This window comes from Belonocnema kinseyi, chromosome 9 (genome assembly GCF_010883055.1).
Source record: "Belonocnema kinseyi isolate 2016_QV_RU_SX_M_011 chromosome 9, B_treatae_v1, whole genome shotgun sequence".
Classification (NCBI taxonomy): domain Eukaryota; kingdom Metazoa; phylum Arthropoda; class Insecta; order Hymenoptera; family Cynipidae; genus Belonocnema; species Belonocnema kinseyi.
This window is the reverse complement of record NC_046665.1, coordinates 5,087,584-5,107,084: the sequence shown is the minus strand read 5'-3', so window position 1 is coordinate 5,107,084 and position 19,501 is coordinate 5,087,584. Positions and strand designations below refer to the sequence as shown.

Below are 19,501 nucleotides of genomic sequence, written 5' to 3'. Positions count from 1 at the left end.
CCCCCCCCCCCCAGTACCACTGTACGCTTATTTCTCTCTCCTACTAAGTCTTCCACCCTTTCCTTATCCCTTTCCATCCCATCCTTAATGTACACATTCACAAACTTACACGTTACCCCTCCTATCTTTACTGCCCTCATTTGTACGACCTCCCCCCGTTACTCTGCATGAATTTTTTGCTCCAATCTCCCCTCTATCCTAACCTTCCCTACCTTGCGTTTAACCCGCCCGGTGCTCTGTATCAGTGCTTCCACCCCCTCTCTTTCTTCCCTACTCTTGACTTTCAATCCTCTCATTAATATATTATTTCTCCTATCTGCATTCTCTCTTTTCAGCATCCTCAACTCCATTGTCCTTATCCTTTCCCTATCCAGTCTTTCCTTTTTATTCCTACAACTCCCACTTTCTCTTCTATCATATTCTCCACTTTCGTCTAAATACCTTGCTTCTCGCCCTTCTTGCTGTCAACTACTTCCATTTCCGACTTGCCCTCCACCTTCTCAAGCCTTTTTTCGGCCCTTCCATAGCCTAATCTCTTCTTCCATCTGCTTCATTTTATCCTCTTTTCTCGTTCTTGGGAAAGGAGATTGTGGATAAGAGTACAGTGGATTTTGAACTAGGTGGGTAAGCTGAGACAAAGCAGATTGCGCAGAGCAGGGAAAAGTCCAAACGTGATTCCTACAATTTTAAAATGACAATGAGTTGCTATAGTACCTATTGTATTATCGACAGTGGTAGAAGGAATATTTTGTTTATTAGAATGTTTACCATGATTCTGTGCGTTGAATTTGATTAAAATTACACAACTTGCTATGAAACGTATTTTTAGACAAATAATTTTGACCCAAAATAATGTTTGCTAACACATGTACTGCAACTTCTTCCAAAATCCATTGCAATTAATAAAGTTTCTACTCTTCCTTCATAAGGTAGAGAGTTTAAATAACTAAAATAGAAATAGTTTTCAATATTTTGCTAACCGGAAAAAATATTAAGTCATAAAGGTTATTTTCCTGTGCACTTATGCCGAAAAATGGCTTCTATGGTAAATGTCACTTACTATTTTTTTCATTGGATAGCGGAATAAAGATCTCCTATTAGTCAAATATTTTTTCATTAAATTAATTTAACACTATTAGTTGTTACAGGACTATCGTCTGGTCAACAGGCCAACTCTGGAATAATTACTTTAAAGCTATGGCGCAATGGTTTTACTATAAATGATGGAGAGCTTAGAACATATGATGATTCAAAAAATAAAGAGTTTTTATCGGCCATCAAACGAGGAGAAGTTCCTATAGAAATCCAGCAAGAAATTCAAGGGGCAGAAATACGCATGGATATGGAAGATCATCGGAGCGAAGAATACATTCCTTCCAAAGTTCGCCTTAGTGCATTTTCAGGGAAAGGTCACATCTTGGGAAGGTAATCTTTAATTTTCGTCTATCATATGGAGTGAGCACTTTGGGACTGCTACCGGATATATTACCTACTTTAAAAAAATTGATTTCCGTGAATTCATAACATGTTATTAGAGGCATGCTCAAAGTTCTAAGAGATATCAGGATTACAGTAGGTGGATAATAATAATTTGCGATTTAAGAAGCTGCACGCTAGATTTACTCGAATTTTAATCGTATAAAAACGCATAGTTTTATATTTATGATACAATTTAAAAATTTTCGAATTACCATCTCGTAATTCTGATTTTTTTAAATTGAAAAGTACTTGATTTTGTATCTTATTTTTTTTAAGGTTTAATATAAAGTATCTATTCGATTTTAAGTAAACTTGTTGAAATTATATTTAAATTACAATTGAGTGCAAAATCACTACTTTTCAAGTGATACAAATTGGATTGCTTACGGTAAAATCGCGTTCACTAAATTTCGAAAGGCTTAGAGAGATCACAGAGTGAAATGAAGGGGAACAAAATCAACTCCTTCGTCTATTCCCGATTTGTGGACTCTGGTCAATGGTCATATTCTTTCGTTGTGAACTAGATTAGCCTAGCTAATGCCGAACACTGTCAGAAGACATGCAAGGATGTTTCCTCATCCGTGCCGCATTTCCAGCACTCTCTCGGGTTTTACCGCGTCTGGTGCAACATGCATGTGATATTTCAGGCGGTTGTGTCCTGTACGAATCTTAACCACTGTCCTTAAGTCTTCCGTGGGTAAACCCAGTATTTCCCTGCCAATGTCTATCTTGTGCGCATAGACTAGGATAGCGTTCGCCTTTCGGCAACCCTGGCTGTGCTTCCATTATTTGTGGTGCTTTTTACGGATCCAGTTTTTGATAGTCATCCCGATATAGCAAGACTCGAGATCCAGTACTGGTTACGTTGGCGTGTATTCACTTTCTGGGCTGCCTTTTGCCAACTGAACTGTCTTTTCGTTGACCTTAATTCGTGTGTGATCAGGAACCTTTTGCACTCCTAAACCAGTTCTGATGTTATATCTCGTTTCTCAACTGCATTTAATGTACCTTGACTGTCCGAGCAGATTGTAATCTGCCTACCAGTAGCTTTTTCTTCTAATAATATTTCAGAATAACAAAGAACAGCCAGGTCATTCTCTTAAAAAAGGGCCTTTCACCACAAAACACAGACACTTCCACGTTAGACACTTTATAGTAGCGCGAAAATTACCAGCTGGTCTTTGCCGGATTCACCAAGAACCCTTAGCTGTTTAACTAGAGCTCTACAGTGCGCAGCACCGACCCTGTAAGGCACCTCAACGTTTCTAGATGAAATCCCTAACTACGATGCCAAAGTCATCCGCATATCCCTTTCTTATTTATAGTATATATCCCATTATTATCTTTATTCAGCCTACGGAGGAGATCGTTCACTATGATGCACAAAAGGATTGGTGACAGGACACCTCCGTGTGGACCCTAATGCTGCGCTATTCCCCTAACTAGGCATTCGCCATAATTGGCTTTGATTTGCCCTTGACTTAGCATGCTTTCTATCCAGCTTACTAGCTGCTCTCGCACGACACACCCTCTATATCCAAAAAGGTGCCCACAACATAACCTCCCTGTTCTGGCTGCTGCTTCAATTTTTCCACGATAACATAGAACCTAGTTTTTACCGGGCAGCCTGCTTGAAGGGCGTGCTGCCCTTTCGACCATCCTCTCTAGTATCTTAAGGATGAAGGGCGTCAAGCTGATTGGCTGGAAATACTTAGCAGAAGTGTAGTCCTCCCTTCAAGATTTTGAAATGAAGACCACTCTGCCATCCTATCATGCGTCGGTGAAATTCGAGTCGGCCTTCTCCCTCACTCAGCCGCACCTTCACTCCACTCGGTCAGTTTGAGTTCGCTGAAAACATGAAAATTAGACTTCTATCAGGTGATTCAGCGTTGCTTGTCTTCAGAAAACTAACCATCATCGAACCTTATAAGCCCGATGCGTGCTTCCCGATTTTTTTCTAGGATATGGTGGAGCCTGGCTCTATCCGAGATGTTCTTTGATTCCTCGCAGAAGCCCCTCCAATCTTTCTGTTTATAAATCCTTATATTTTTGTTGTATTCATACTGAGCCGTCTCATCGATATCCCATTCTGAAGGCATTTCAGATCTCTTTGCCCTGCTGCACATTGCTCTAGTCTTTTTACGGAGTTTCTCCAGGTGGGTGGTCCACTATTCTGCTCCTTTCCTAGACTTAATTGTACTTGTTTCTTAACATCGCCCAGGATATAAACCGAGGCGACAAACAGCTCCAACCTGCAGCCCCTCTGGTTCACCGATTCCAGATTTGTAGTCCGATGAGCCCCTTAAGTCCACCCACCAGCCAAAATATCCCGCGATCCCTACGGAGATAGAGATTTCCACATAACTTTCGAAAGACCTTCATTTAAGTGTAATATAAATCCTAGTTTTTATTTTTCACATCGACGCAAAAAAAAATGAACAAAAATGAACGCCGAAAAATTATGTGACAATCACTATAACCTAACATATATATGCTCTGGGTTCTTCCATCTTTATTTAGGCACTAGAACAAATATAGAAGGTAAAGGGCACTGAGTTCTACGCATAATTGTTTGTGGAGAACAAACTGTGTCCTTTATAATTGTAAAACCTTTCGGTATTCTCTGATCCTTGTCTTCTTGCCCCGCTGGATGCGGAAAATTCAACTCGGTCTAGATCAGAACCAAAAAATGTTCCTTTTTAAAATTATCTTCAACTGTTATTATTTGGGAATCTTCACATTGGTCGCTATGGGAGTTCAGGTAATAGCTTAAGGCATTATTCTTGAGATGCCAGGTGTGCATGTGAAATTTGGATGTAAAAACAAAGGAGTAAATCGCTTTCCAAGGAACAAAAAACTAATGAAACTGTACATAACGCCTGTGTCTGCGTACAAGATATATCTACACTTTGGGTGCTGGCCTCTAAACTGAGTTTGATAATCATAAGAGACAATTTCTAATAATATCGGTACCATAGATAAAAATGTATGAATCATGTGATGCATAGAACACCAACAGTAATTAGTTTGATTCAGACAAACTCCAAAATATCTGATTCAGATATTACAATTTCATTTGAATCCTGGTGAGTTTTACCGTCCTTTTTCGAAATTCGACAGAAAAAATATCAGCATTAAGAAAGTGGCTATTGTATTGTCTATGTGATTGTTGCAATTGAGGATTAATAAATCGAGGAAATAAGTTTAAACATTAGTTTATTTTAAACACACACGCGCGATTTATACAATGTATATGAGAGTTAACAGGTGAGAGATTACTTTTATGTTTGAATGCTCAGTTTACAAAAAAATTATTGAACATAGTCTCAGTTCGACCCGATCAGATGTTCTCTGCTTGACGGTTACAAGATTAGTGTCTTTTCGAAGTCGCAGGACTTCGGAGTGAACCCCAAGTCTTGACCAAACGGAAAAATATAAAGGGCCTTGTCATGCGCTTATTGGCTATAGATATATGGTAATGGTGGAGGTGTAGAAGGCGTGAGTTTTGACAAAGTAGCCAGCTTACGATGGTTTGTAGTGCAAATCTACTACGACTATAATGAAGAGATTTTAGCTTAAGCATGGCAGTTTTATGCCTATTTACAAGTTTTCAGAGATTTAAAAGAAATGGAAAGTTCTTAGCTTTGAGGAATTTTAAAGTGACATTAAAATATCCTAAAATTGTCAAATAAGAAATTGTTACGACGTAACAGCTATCCTTTTTTTTCAAATATCAAAAGCCGGTCTTTACGCTTTTATTTTTTGGTGAATTTGTTCTTCTATAAGCAAGACATCCTATACGTTTTATGTGGGCTTAATTATTTTTGTGGCCACGAGAATTTTTTTTCTAAAATTAAATTTCCAATTTTTTCTTTCAAACAATCGAAATCTATATTTATTTAAAGTTATATTTTGGATGAAAGCAATTCTTATAGTCACAAAATTGGACCTGCTCGCTTAAAACTCAAAGGATGTCTTGCTTATGAAAGGCCAAATTCAATAAGAAAATGACAAAAATAAAAGTGTCGGCGTTACCAAACGGGACGGTTTTACTGTCGTAAGTCGAATGAGAGGCTGGGTGGACAAGTTACAAAACCACTTTTACGATGTCCTTTATTCTGTTGAGTTCACAATCTTTACAGTGGTCTCAAGGTATTCAACCCTTCGCCTCTTAACCGGACCAGGGTATTCCTTGGAGGCCGGAATTTTTTCACCATCGAATTTCAGACTGACTTACAATTACAACGACATCAGTCGATGTAATTATTAATCACGATCATGTCGATGTAATTAATAATCACAATCACCCCGTCGGGCACCTTACCACTACAACAACAATGTCGCTTACGGCAGGACCACTACACCATTGTCGACCTCTAAGCGATAACAATACCTCTGCGCCCTTCGAAGATGGGAATGTATCTGAGCCTAAAATGCCACCGAACTCTACAGCACTCTCTTAGACCCCATGATCACAAATACGAGCAATAATAGCGTCTTCCCTTAATTACATTGCATGGTCCACAGAAACCTCTCGGAGTTTTTTACAATAATAGCGACCAATTTGGGATTCAGGTAGATGGGTTCGCCCCTGATTAACAAACTCCCCCGCGGCACGGAGATCTAGAAGTTCTTCGTACATCACAAATAGGGTTACCAACGTGATAAGAATAGGTGATGCAGATGTTAATAATGATAGTTTATAAACGTCGAAAACACATGTAATGTGAGGAAAGACCATTCGTGAGCATAACATCCTCCCACCACATATTTCTACTTCTTGGAATCGTTGGCCTTTACGGAGCCCGACCGCTCCCATCCACTCTCCCTGTCTGGCTTAGTAGATGCAGGGAGTATCCAGTCGATACAACCGTTCGTTTTCGTTGGATTGGAGCAGAACTTCTTGTATGCTCTGTAATCAAAATCAATTACTTTGGTGAATTTGTTGAATAAGATGCATATTTTCCTTCTAAACGCTGTTCTTCTCTTCACCTAATTGCTTTACCATTGCCTTTATCATCATGCTAAAATATGTTCGCGATGGCCTGAAAGACCAATGAAATATCTAGCACTTTAATTTTGCAACATCGATACTTATGTAGATCACACTCATATAACCATTATTCGTTGCCAGTGACATTAAGTGATCATACCTATCTAATTTACATGTAGTTCTCAGCTCTTAAGTGTCTACTTCCTTGATAGGCCATTGACCCCTTAAATAAGAAAAAGAAAAACAACCAAATCACTAAATACAAATAGTAACTAAACACCCTTTTACTGCATTAGTAAATAGTGGATGTTTTAATGCTATCCGAAAAATATGCTTATAGATCATCGAACTTTGTAATCTACCTGTTTTACGAAATAGATTTTTCATAGAGACCTCGTCTCCTTCAACTTCTCAATTCTTCCTATTACAATTTCTTCATGAGATTGAATCTCGTTTATCCATAATATCATTGTTCTCAACCACCTTCAAATACTTGTCATTTTGCATGGCTAGGAACTTTTACCTTTTACAATAATTCTTTGTTTTAATTATCCTCATCTCGTTGAAAGACAACTATCACAATCAGTAATATAAGAAATACTCGAATCCAGCAATTTTCTTGTTCACTACAGAAATATATTATAAGCGGTAGATCTTCCTCTACCCTCGACTATCAACCACCCTACTAATACTTAATTTCTTACACAAGGTTACGAGTCTGTTATAAGATTCTATGAAATCATCACAGTGAAAGTCACCAAACCTTATTATTTTATTAAAATCAGTTCATGGATATTTAAAACTTTATCAAGACTCCAATTATGAAGAAGGTGGAAATGCTTCTGTTGTATTAAATAATTATTTATGGAGTATTCCATCTAGTCACTGGAGAATAAGCCAAAATGTTCTATATTACCTCTACATTACCTCTACAGCAAAACTAAGGCCCTGACACGCTTTTGCATATTAAATTTCAATTCACAATCTTATGTCTCGATTCTTGAGCAGTTCAAAAACCTATCTTCGGTTTGCCGAATGCAGCTTCCCAAATCGCTTCATCAGTGTCACACGCACACACAATCGTATGCCATGTTGCACAATCAGAAACACCATGGGGCTAAAATTCAACCAATGTCTGTTCACAAAATGCCTCTACAAACCAACCACCCATACCCATACGGTATTATCAACTAATATATAATTTTCCAATACTATATCGGCATTCTATAACTCCTGACAAGCTACATTGAACTACTCAAGAAAAATGATCAAAATCAACAAGACGCCCCTTAATCCATACAGAATTCAAGCAGAATTCAAGTCCCAGATGTTTAGACCACGACCTCTTCGCTGAGTATACAATTCCCTTCCAACTGGAGGCGCACATATGTATACTATTTCTAAGAGGAATCCCTTGTTAAATTCAAAGGCAGCATGTATCTTTAACAACCATCACAATGTGACAAATCTCTACCCATAATAAAATTTGTACGCCTACTTGCTGTAGTTATTCAATCACTTGGTAATTTCGATCTTTTTATTGTCTGGTGGTTGTGACGCATGGAATATCAACCTTCTTCTCGCTTTTTGCTTGTTTAGAAATACCTGCAATTAAAAATGTTACATAATCGGGTCAAAAATACCCCCTCCCTCACACAACAAACCATAAGAAAATGTGAACCTCCAACCTTTTTTAATTTTACGTAATATGTGAACGCTCCCTTATATAACAAAGGAAGAATCAGAAAAGGTTCAACTAAACCAACCTCTCACCCTTTTCCTTATTTTTCTCGGTCTTGTTTATACTACTGGGATCCAACATGTGTCATTGTCAATTTAGACCTCCTCATTAGGGAATTTGAAATTAATCATATATCCGAGGTAATGTACTTTCTTATAAAAATTTAATAAAACTGTTGAACGCTTTATTTTATTTTTGATGATCTCTCTCTTTATATACAGGGTGGAAATATATAGTAATGTAACGACTGTAACAGAAATGTCAAAAAGGAATGTTGTTTAGGTGATGCAATCCATTCATTGCCGATTGCATGGTGAATTCATCCGGCTGTCCGCGCGGATAGGTTGCGTTACGACTTCAGAGATGAGCTAAGCAAACTGATCGGATCGGTAGCATGTACCGATCTTTCGGTAATGTGCACTGCACCACTATTTTAATATCGGTTCAGTGGATTTTACATGTCGTACAGTATCCAATACGAGGGAATAGAGGTTTATTTTACTGAAGGATAATCATTGAATTAACCTTCATTTCATTGTGATATTTACGAAATGCTAAGTGATTTTGACATTTTCACCCTCTTATTAAGAGCAATTTATACTGTTACGATACAAGAAACGCTTTACAATTCTTGATAAGTAATAAGTAAATATTATACTTCTTTTTTCTGTGTGTATATATATCTAATAGCACGGAACGTTCCGCGGACACCTTCGGAATGTTCCGAACATATTTTTTGCTCATCTGCAATTTTTTTTCTTTTGACCGACCGAGCGGAGGTTCTCCTAGCGCACGGGTGCACCAATAAATGGCGCCAATAGCAATAGCCGCATACCATGAATATCGATGTTGGCCGCTACTGCACGCTAGATGTCGCCACTAATCCTATGTTTGCGCTCAGCTCCCGCTTTTCACTTCTTCTTACATAATCGCAATAGTAGTCCCTAAAGTGGTGGTCCAATTACTTAGGTAAGCCTTTTTTACCACCATCTTATGGGGCCCTGTGGACTTATTTAATATTTTATGGAAATAAAAATATTATTGTTGTTCAAAAGCTACAAAGGCAAAATAACTAAAAACTCAATTAAAAAAAAAAATAATAAAAGTAAAATAGCAGGTTTCGTGACATGAAGTAGGGATTCTAAACGAAAATTGGTAAGCCTTTTTTAAGTTTAAATTTTTTAAAAGAAATCCGCAGATCCAGCAGAACATGAGTCCACGTTAAGTGGCCCAAAATGCATTAGAAATTTTTTCTCGAATTTTCATGCATTACGCCCTCAAATGTGTTCGAATCCAAAAAATATATGCATTTCTTTTAAATTATGTTGTATGTTAGATGTTTATATAAATTGTTTAGACAAGTTTTCATTGTTTATAACTATCGTCTTCTATAATGATCGATAGCTGTGGTTTTTTCTAAAAATTTCAAAATTTTTGTAAGCTTTTCACTTCGTGAGATATTAATGAATGCAAACAAGCAAAAAGATTTGATTTGAACAGTGTATTACTGTTTATAATTATTTTTTCTTAGATAATTGCTAGAAAGTTATTGTTTTTTCTAAAAATGTTTACTTTTCTTTTGTTTCGCAGTTATAAACAAATAATAAATAAGCAATAGAGAGAATAGTATTTTTTTCAATGTTCTTCAGATTTTCTATATGGATCATATGGAAAATTTTAAATGAAGCATATGAAGATGTGTGAAATGTATATTTGAGAAAAAATCGTTTTTAAATACGTGAGCAATCGAAATTTTGCACCACTTGTTTTGCTGTCATTAGGTATGAAGGTGTCTCATATAAAAGTACAGTAATGATTTATTACAGCCATATTTCATCAATGAGTGAAGCAATCGGCTGAAGCAATCTGAAAGAGGTAAAGGTAGGGAAAGGACTAAAGGTTAATAAATGATAGATACACAAATAGGTTATTCTTAAAAATTAAATTATATTCAGGGCATTGAAAAAAAGAGCATACCTCAAAATTGAATTACTTTATTTTATTTCAAAAATACTTTCATTACATCTTTTTTAGATAATTAAGACCCATTCTTATTCCTATATTGCTAATTTTATTGGATTTTCTGTTGAAAGTTTTTTTTATGCTAATTCTTAAAGAACGCGTCCATATTTTCTGCTCTGTAAATATGAATCACTTACCTCTCACTGATGTCTAGTAAAAATTCTTAGCGATTGAAAACAGTAACTCATTTCTAGCTAATTTAATCAGTGAAAGTTTCTGCTGGTAGTATGCAGTAACCCGTTTTTTCGGTTAGTACTACTTATTTTCAAATAACATAAACAATAATTTTTAACAAAATAGGTTAACTTGTCAAAGAAAAGCATGAACTTTCGACTAACATGAAAATCTTCAACCACACAGAAATCATTTTTTAACAAAGCAGTTCAACATTCCACAAAGTGGTTTCATTTTGCCCAAAAAAATATGAATTCTCGACAAAAAAGTATAATAATTAATATTAGAGCCAAAAGAAAAATATTTAACAAAATAGTTGCATCCTCAACAAAACAAATTTCACAGGACCACAAACTGCTTAAGTCTGCAACATAAAAGGGACTAGGTGTAACTTATATTTTAGAGGTAACTGAATCCGAATCCGGTGTTCGTTTGACGCCATCAGGTCAGTATCAAGGGCGGTTCAAGGTCAAGCCTACCAAATTCATTGCTTACCAACTAAATTAGGGTAAATTTAGGTTTAAGTGGCTGCTGAATTCGAATCCGGTGTCCGTTTGACATCAGGTCAGTATCAAGGTCAGCTTAAGGTCAAAACTACCAAATTTATCAATAACCAACTAAATTAAGATACCTTTAGGTTTAATTGGTCGCTGAATTCGAATTTGGTACCCGTTTGACGCTATCAGGTCAGTATCAAGGTCAGTTTAAGATCAAACCAATCAAATTCATCACTAACCTACTAAATGAGGGTACCTTTAGGTTTAAGTGGTTGCTAAATTCGAATACGGTGTCCCTTTGACACCAGCAGGTCAGTGTAAAGGTCAGTTCAAGATCAAACCTACAAAGTTCATCGCTAACCTACTGAATCAGGGTGCCATAATGTATAAGTGGTCGCTAAATTCAAATACGGTGTCCGTTCGACTCTATCAGGTCAGTATCAAGGACAGTTCAAGGTCAAACCTACCAAATTCATCGCCAACCAACTAAATCAGGGTACTTATAGGTTTAAGTGGACATCCTGAGATGAGGGTGAAGAGAATTTGATTATCAAATTTGGAAAACCTGAAGAGTTTTTATGTGTGTTCTGTGCTTTTTAGAATTTTTAACCTTATCGCCATTCAAGAATGTTATGGTATCAGATACTTTTTGAATAAATTAAAATTAAACTCGTTTAATACAGCGCGAGAAACGCTTTAAATGCAGTTAAAGTGTTTACAGCGTTGCCCATTCTGAACCACGTAGAGATACCCCATGTTTCAAAACTTACCCGTTACAGAAACGGGGGTGCCAACTCCAGGTTTATATGGTTTATAAGGTATAAATTCATGACTTGAAGGTTCACACCAGATGATAGGCAGAGAGATATAAAGTTTTTTTCCTCGTCTTTGCAATGTCTGCTAATGTCACTTAGAGAAGTCGAACAAATGATATGAGGTATGCAAGAATAGTCAAGATTTTCTTTTGCGCCACAATTACAATTAATGTACACAAATCTTACAGCATCTGTTAAAGACCTTCTATTTTTGTGTATAATGTATCTACCACATACGATACAAAATGTGTCTCGACTATCACAAAGTGACATGGTAAAGTAGAAAAGGTGATTTAAAGGGATTTTTCCAAAAAATAAAACTGATAAAAATTTATACCGAATAGATACAATCTTCAGTATACGTACTTATGAAAAAACTTAATTCTAAAAAATATTAAACGATAATATAAATCTAGCACTGAGACTAGTATTAGCCTATATAAATTTAAAAAAAGTTGTCCCAAATGATAAATTCTTACTACGCTAAATAGATTTCTATGATGCGTACTGTATAAAACTTTATTATTGATGTTTAATATTATATTAATATCACCAACAATATAGAAGAACAGGCCTCTGTTAACGCTTCAACAAAAGCTACTTTTTAAAAATGTTTTCAACAATACAATAATAATAATACAATAATTCTTATTTATGTCATCACTTTAAAATTCAATAACGAACTAGCTTACTTTGTAACACTTTATATAAACCCTGGCAGACCTAATGAACGCAATGGACACGCTACAGCGTATCCTATAAGTACGCACATAGTATCCCTCCTATATGATGCAACAAAATAAAACATTTAAAAAACAAAAGGATGGGTATTTAACTTGTCGAAACTTGTATTCTGCGTCAAATTTTCTGTTAGAATGTCATGGAGTAGTCACAATAGTTTTTTTTGCAACGATAAAAAGTTTTAAAAAGTATAACATCTACAACGTCTGTTCACTGAAACACTTCAAACGCCTCAGCTCTAAGTAGCAGTCGATAGACGTTATAGGTTATAGTTTGGTTATGGTATTGTTGGAAACATTCAGAAAAAGCAGCTTTGGTTGAAGCGTTTACAGAGGCATACTCTTCTACATTGTTGGTGATATTAATATTAAACATCACTAGTAAAGTTTTATACAGTATTCATCGTAGAAATCTATTTTGCCTAGTAAAAATGTATCATTTGGGACAATTTTTCTTAAGTTTCTATATAGGTTAAGACTAGTCTCACTGCTAGATTTATATTTTCGTTCAATCTTTTTTGGAATTAAGTATTTTCATAGGTAGGTTTACTGAACATTGTTTCCGGCATAAATTTTAATCAGTTTCAGTTTTTGAAAATAGCCCTTTAAACGACCTTGTCTCCTTCACCGTGCCACCTTGTGATAGTCAGGACACATTTTTTGTCGTATGTGGTAGATACTTTATACCCAAAAATAGTAGGTCTTCAACAGATGATGTAAAAAATACGTACATTAATTGTTATGGTGGCGCAAAAGAAAGTCTTGACCATTCTTGGATTCCTCATATATTTTGTGCGACTTTTCTAGGTGACATTAGCAGACATTGCAAAGACAATGAAAAAAAAACTTTGGATCTCTCTGCCTGTGATTTGACGTGAACTTTCAAGTCATGAAACGGATTGTTACTTTTACTTATGCAGAACTGAAGGTTTTATTTCAGAGAATTTATATTCGTTGATTTACCCTGTTATTTATTCAGTTACGTATCCAGTATATACCAGCAACATTAAAAGAGATAGTTCTATGGAAATAAATCAATGCAACAATCAGGACAATTTAAACAATGCAGAAGGCATGGAAGAGTCAGAAAATCAAGAAGATAGAGAAGATGATCTAGAGAAAGAGTCTGCTTCGGATAGTGAAATTTAAAAAAAGGATATTGACTTTCAATTCTGTTGGTATAGATAGAGTAATGATTAAGGTTCCCGATTGCTAGGCGATAGATTCAGGTATAGATGAAGGTTCGAAACCTTGTAGTGTTAGAAATTTTATTTCTAATCTAATGTTTAAATATAGCAATAATGGGTGTTAAAATTAAACAAAAAGTTTGAAACTTACACTTTTGTAGCTATACTGGTGTGCATTACCGTGCCAGTACCGCAAACCAGTACTGCGGAGCGTTACAAATAAGTACTGGCACTCTGGTAATCTGTATTGGGCCAGTACTGTACCAGTGGTGTACTTCCTCCTGGGAGCAGCGGCTAAATATCGGCTGGCTAGACCGTTTAGTCACAAACTTAGCAAAAGTGTTACAAGTCTGACCAGCCCCAGGTGCCAGCGCCAGAATATTTTTCCACTAGGGGAAGCTACGATGATGGTTCCTTAAAGAAACCAATCCTGGCGCAACCGGAGCGTGTATGTCGTTCACTCCTGCTCCTTCTATCCTAAAAGGTAAGCAAGAACGTGAAATTTATGCAAGATACTTCAAACAGCACTGTTCCTTAGAGAGCGTTCACTAGCCTAGCCACGGATGACATTTCGAGGCAAACGGCACAGTTGGAGGTGAAGGTTTCACCTCTGGAAACTTTTTTATATCTACCAACTAATGATTATCAACATTTTCATTAATACCTTCTCTCGCCTTATTCATTCAAAGTCAAAAATTATTTTGTTTTGAATTAAAATGAATTTTCAATCACCTAGCAATGTTATCGTACTAACACATGCACAGGAATACAAGAACCTGACTTTTAAGAATAAATGAATTTCATTTTTGACCGAAATTAAGTCAATCGAGTAATTGCAACCATAAATTGATCTTAAATCCCATCGAACGTGAAACATTGCTCTGATTATTAACGTCAAGACTGTGATAAACCGTTTTAGATTTTCACATGAGTTCACGATGAATTTTTCTCGTATCCGTTGTTTGTGACTTTTTTACTCTCTAAATATGAATCAGTGAGCAATTCACTGATTGGAATAGTAGTTAGACACCTCACTAATTAATCAGTGATTTAGGACTTATTCACTAATCAGTTCATTACCACCAGAGTAAATCATCTGAAACATAAACTCTAAGTTATAAAGTTAGGCGTTGTCAGAGCTTCACTAGAGCCCTTTCGAAATTTCTGCGTGGATATGAACATTTGCTAATTCATTCAGTGAAATAAACACTTTTGAGAGTTGGCAGCACTGCATCATGGCCATTTAGCAGTCATAATGAAATAATATTTTGATAGATTCAATCAAGTAATCATAATAAAAACTTACAACTCATAAACATGATCGAATATTAAAAAGCTGTAAAGTTTCGATGCTTTTAAAGAACAAATAATCTTACATATTATGTGACTTTCAAGATTGGACTTTTATGTAGAAACCCGTTAAGTAAGTACTTTTTATACGAGTCACAGTGTATTTTTACTTCAGTTAAATCAGCAGACTCACAACAAAGAGTAACCAAAACGCTTAACTTTCAAACTTAGAGGTTATGTTTCACATGGTTTACTCTTGTTTTACTGAACTGATTAGTAAATTAGTAACTCATTCATATTTAGAGAGTACAGAGAACAAAAACGTTGCTTTTTGAAAGGCCTACAAGATTATCATAACAACTTTTTGATTTTTCGTGGAAAATCAAAAATTCTAATGTTTATCTCACAAAAAAATAATGAATAATTTTATTCTTAAAAAAACAGCATTAAAATGAAAAAAATGAAATTTCTGGACGAAGGACACCAGCTATGAAATAATAAATCGCTAAAGGTTGCTTATCCAAAAAAGACCTACAAATTATAGTGATTCATAATTTTGTATTAGGACGCGTATTTTTTGCTTTATTCATAAAAAGTAAATTTAAAAATAAAAGGATTTTTTGGACAAACGACACAAGGTACGAAAAAATATTAATAGACAAAAGTTGTTCAGCCAAAATGTTGTGGTTTGAAATTTATTTGAAATGACATGAATGATTAAATAAAGATTCAATTCTTACATATATTACATACATTTTTTTATTATATTAAATAGAGAATGTTAACATTAAAGTGCATGTACAGTAAGTCTGAAAAATAAAATGTATCCAAGATGATACAAAAACGCTACAGAACAGATGAAAACTACGTGAAAATTGTGGATATGTTTGTAGTTTCGAATGGTTAAAACCGTTTTTATCAACTGGATACAACAGTTGCTCCAAATGGGCTCAATCTGGAACTTGGGAGCTACCGCCCGGCCGTAAAGGTTCAAGGAAAAGGACGTATGATGAGGCGTTTGATTCGTTTATGGTTAAAGGGTCCTAGGATTAATCGATTAGGCAGAATGCCATTGCAAGGCTTATCGCCAGGTTGCTTGTCTTAGCGAATATTACACCCGATGCATTTGCCAGGCATGCACGGGCTATCGACCTATTTTACTTTTGGAATGCCACAGAATTCCGTTCATTTCTATTATACATTAGACCGGCTGAACTGAAAGGAATTCTTCCGAACGAACTTTATGACAATTTTATCATGTTGCATGTGGTAATAACGATATTGATTAGCAGAGATTTAGTATCTAATCCGGAAAATGTTACCACTGCTGAACAGCTGCTTATCGATTTTGTTAAAGGCTTTTAGAATATATACGGAAAAGAACACATGTCGCACAGCATCCATAATCTATTGCACTTGGCAGCTGATGTTCGAATATTCGGATCGCTTGATGAATTCAGTGCTTTTCGTTTCTAGAATTACATGACGGTGATAAAACGCTATATCCGCAAGTACGACAAACCTGTCCAGCAAATAAGTAAATGCAGTCATGAATTCGCAAATGCCGAGAAACTGAACGAAGAATACGAGCAAGATTGGCCTCTTAGAGATTGTCATCTCAACGGACCCGTTTGTAATCTTCCGACAGATGTTCTGCAACAATTCAAACGATTTATAGGAGTCAACTTCACGATTGACTGTGGCAATGAAAATTTTAGTATAATTTGCCTCGTGAACGGAACTGTCGTTAATGTTAGTAACATTGTAAAATGCACCAATGGAGATACATTTCTTATTGGATGACAGTTCACTGATGGTAGAGATTTGTACAGCAAGGGACCCATGAATTCTTTACAAATTAACATTGCTGTCTACGACACCGAAAGCCTCTCACATGTGGAATCGTGGCCTCTTACTGACTTTCACCGAAAGATGTGGAAAATCCCCATGAGGAACGGTACAACGCTTTGTTCCCTATTATCGCATTGTCTTATTGACACACTTCTTCTATACTTTTAATAGATAGACGAACAAAAATGTATACTAAGACTTCATATCTAGATACTGATGGATACTGGATGGCAATCTAGATATAACGGTGTAATACCTCATGTCAATAAGTCACGTCCAGGTTTTTAAAACTGTAAATATTAAAATGTTCAGGTATTTACCTTTAAAATCTGTATATTGAAGTTCCAATGGAACTAAAGTTTGCAATATTTAGTTTTGAAAATTATAAAACTTTTTGAATTTTTATCCAATGGCAGAATTGCATTTGAATTTTAATTACAATTATTTTCTCTAGAATAAAATAGTTTCTTCAATTTTTTTGTTATTTTTAAAACGTTTTAAACCATCCTAATGTTTTAATTTCCATGGATTACCTATTTATATTTTGAGCATATAGACTAAGCGCAACTAAAGTCGGGACATAAATTCCTGGCACATGGCCTCGAAGCTTTACTAAGCGAAAAGAATCGCCGAATGTTGAGTCAAAGGCAGACAAATTCTTCAACATAATACTTGTAAACCGATGTTACTTTGATTTTTGTAAAAATCTGTTTATCTTTTCTGTGACAGGAAATGTGTGAAAAACAGGAGAGTGGCCCATTTTTATTTCAATTTGATGATTACTTCAATTAGTAGAGCCAAAAACATAATAAAAAATTATTTTCTCACCTCTAGATGGATATTTCAAGCCGAAATCTATAGCTTAAAAGGAGCTTCCTTATTCGGGGTTTTCATCTCGAAAGTTAATTTTTCAATAAAAATTATTAATGCCTGCATTAAAAGCGTAGGAATAGTCCTTTCTCGGCACTGTCAAACTTAATGCGTTTCAAACGGCTGTCAAACTCGCTAAGGGGAAACTAAATCCAAACCGTTGAGCTGTTGAACGCCATATTTTAAGCACATAATCTAAGGGCAATTATACGGTCGGTTCGGCTCACTTCTTCAAAAAATGACCTTTTTGTTCTTTTTTCAAATTGAAAATGGAGTGTATGTTCTTAATTGAAAGTTGCGTGAGCTATACAGTACACGGTAGTATATGATTGGCGAGGGGCAGGAGCGGAAAACGGGGGGCTCGACTATTTCCCAAGTTACTCACCAGGGGTCAGTATATAATTCATAAAATATGATTTTTGCAATATTTTGGGAAAAAGATAATCATTTAAACAAATTTAGATTTTTACAAAAAGTTAAAAATGGTGAATAGATTTGTTCTATACTGTACACGGGCAGAAACACAATTTTATATGATTCATTTTATATTACTTTTTAAAAGTTTTTGAAAGAAAACTGCTGAAATAAAGTAAAATGGTCTAAACAAATAGAAATAAGGTAAACATTGGAAGAAATTTATCAAAATTATATGATTATTCAACAAAAACTATCAAAGGATTTTTATATATTTTGCAAAGAAACAATAATTATTTGTTTAAATCATCAAATAATCTTTTTTAAAAATGTACTACTCCAAACAATGACTAACTATTACACCTCATTAAAAAAATACGATTTTTTTGTTGTATTTTTGGGAAAAATAAATGTTTTAATAAGTTATAGTTATTTAACAATTAAAAATTACACAACAAGTGATGGAGGATATTCCAATTGCCCACTAATAATTATTTGGTTTAAAAAACTGACAGAAATTCCTGAATATGAACAATAATACGTAAAAATGTAGTTCTTTCATTTATGGACCACATTTGTGACATTTTGTGGGGGGGGGGGGGGGGTGTTAGGTTTTGCTCAATTTTTAGAAATTTCGTACATAAAAAAAATTAATTCTTTAAATAATTATATAATGTTTTTAAAAAAATGTAATACTCCAAGCAATTGCAAACTATAACATTTCAATATGAAATACGATTATTTTTTATATTTTTTGGGAATAGATAATTTTTCAAATAAATTAAATTTAATTAAACAGTTAAACATTGTTGAAAAAGTCATGGGAAATATTAATAGTGTCCATTAGTAATTATTTTTATGAAATCGACGACAGAAATTGCTGAAAATTAACAATAACACGTAAAAATTTAGTGTTCTGATTTTTGGGTCATATTTGGGGCGCTACACGAATGGGGATAATGCTAATGCTACACATTAGGGTGGCCCAAAAAATGATTTTTCAGCGAAAGGGCAAGCCAATTAAAAATCCAATTACAAAAAAAAAGCAACAACAACAAGAATATTTTTGGGAAAAAGGTATCTGAGCGGTTCGGCAAATTGTCTTTTGATTATGTGGTTAGAATATTGCGGCCAACAATTCATCCTTTTAGACATAGTTTCGATGTGGCAAAATTGACAGCCGTTTGAGGGACACTTGGGAATACAGGAACACGAGTCCCCCCGCTTTCCCGTCCTGCTTCTCGCCTACCGAAAACTACCGTGTACTATATAGCTCCCGCGACTTTCAAGCGAAAAAATAAATTCCATTTTCAATTACATAAAACAACAACAAAAAGAACAATTTTGGGAAAAAGCGAGCCGAACCGACCGGTATAATTGCCTTTAGATTATGTGCTTAAGATATGGCGTTCAATACCTCAACCGTTT

General features: G+C 35.3%; 1 protein-coding gene across 5 annotated transcripts in view; it reads left to right on the top strand.

The window, feature by feature from the left end:
- LOC117179771 (NSFL1 cofactor p47-like) overlaps positions 1 to 19,501 on the top strand; it is a 201,987-nt gene that overhangs the window by 128,999 nt on the left and 53,487 nt on the right. For 3 of the 5 annotated variants that reach the window (XM_033371866.1, XM_033371862.1, XM_033371864.1), the window contains one exon: positions 1,140 to 1,425. In XM_033371866.1, coding sequence (XP_033227757.1) covers positions 1,140 to 1,425 — 286 coding nt within the window. The remainder of the gene's footprint in view (positions 1 to 1,139; positions 1,426 to 19,501) is intronic. The other 2 variants (XM_033371863.1, XM_033371865.1) reach the window with 1 other exon arrangement.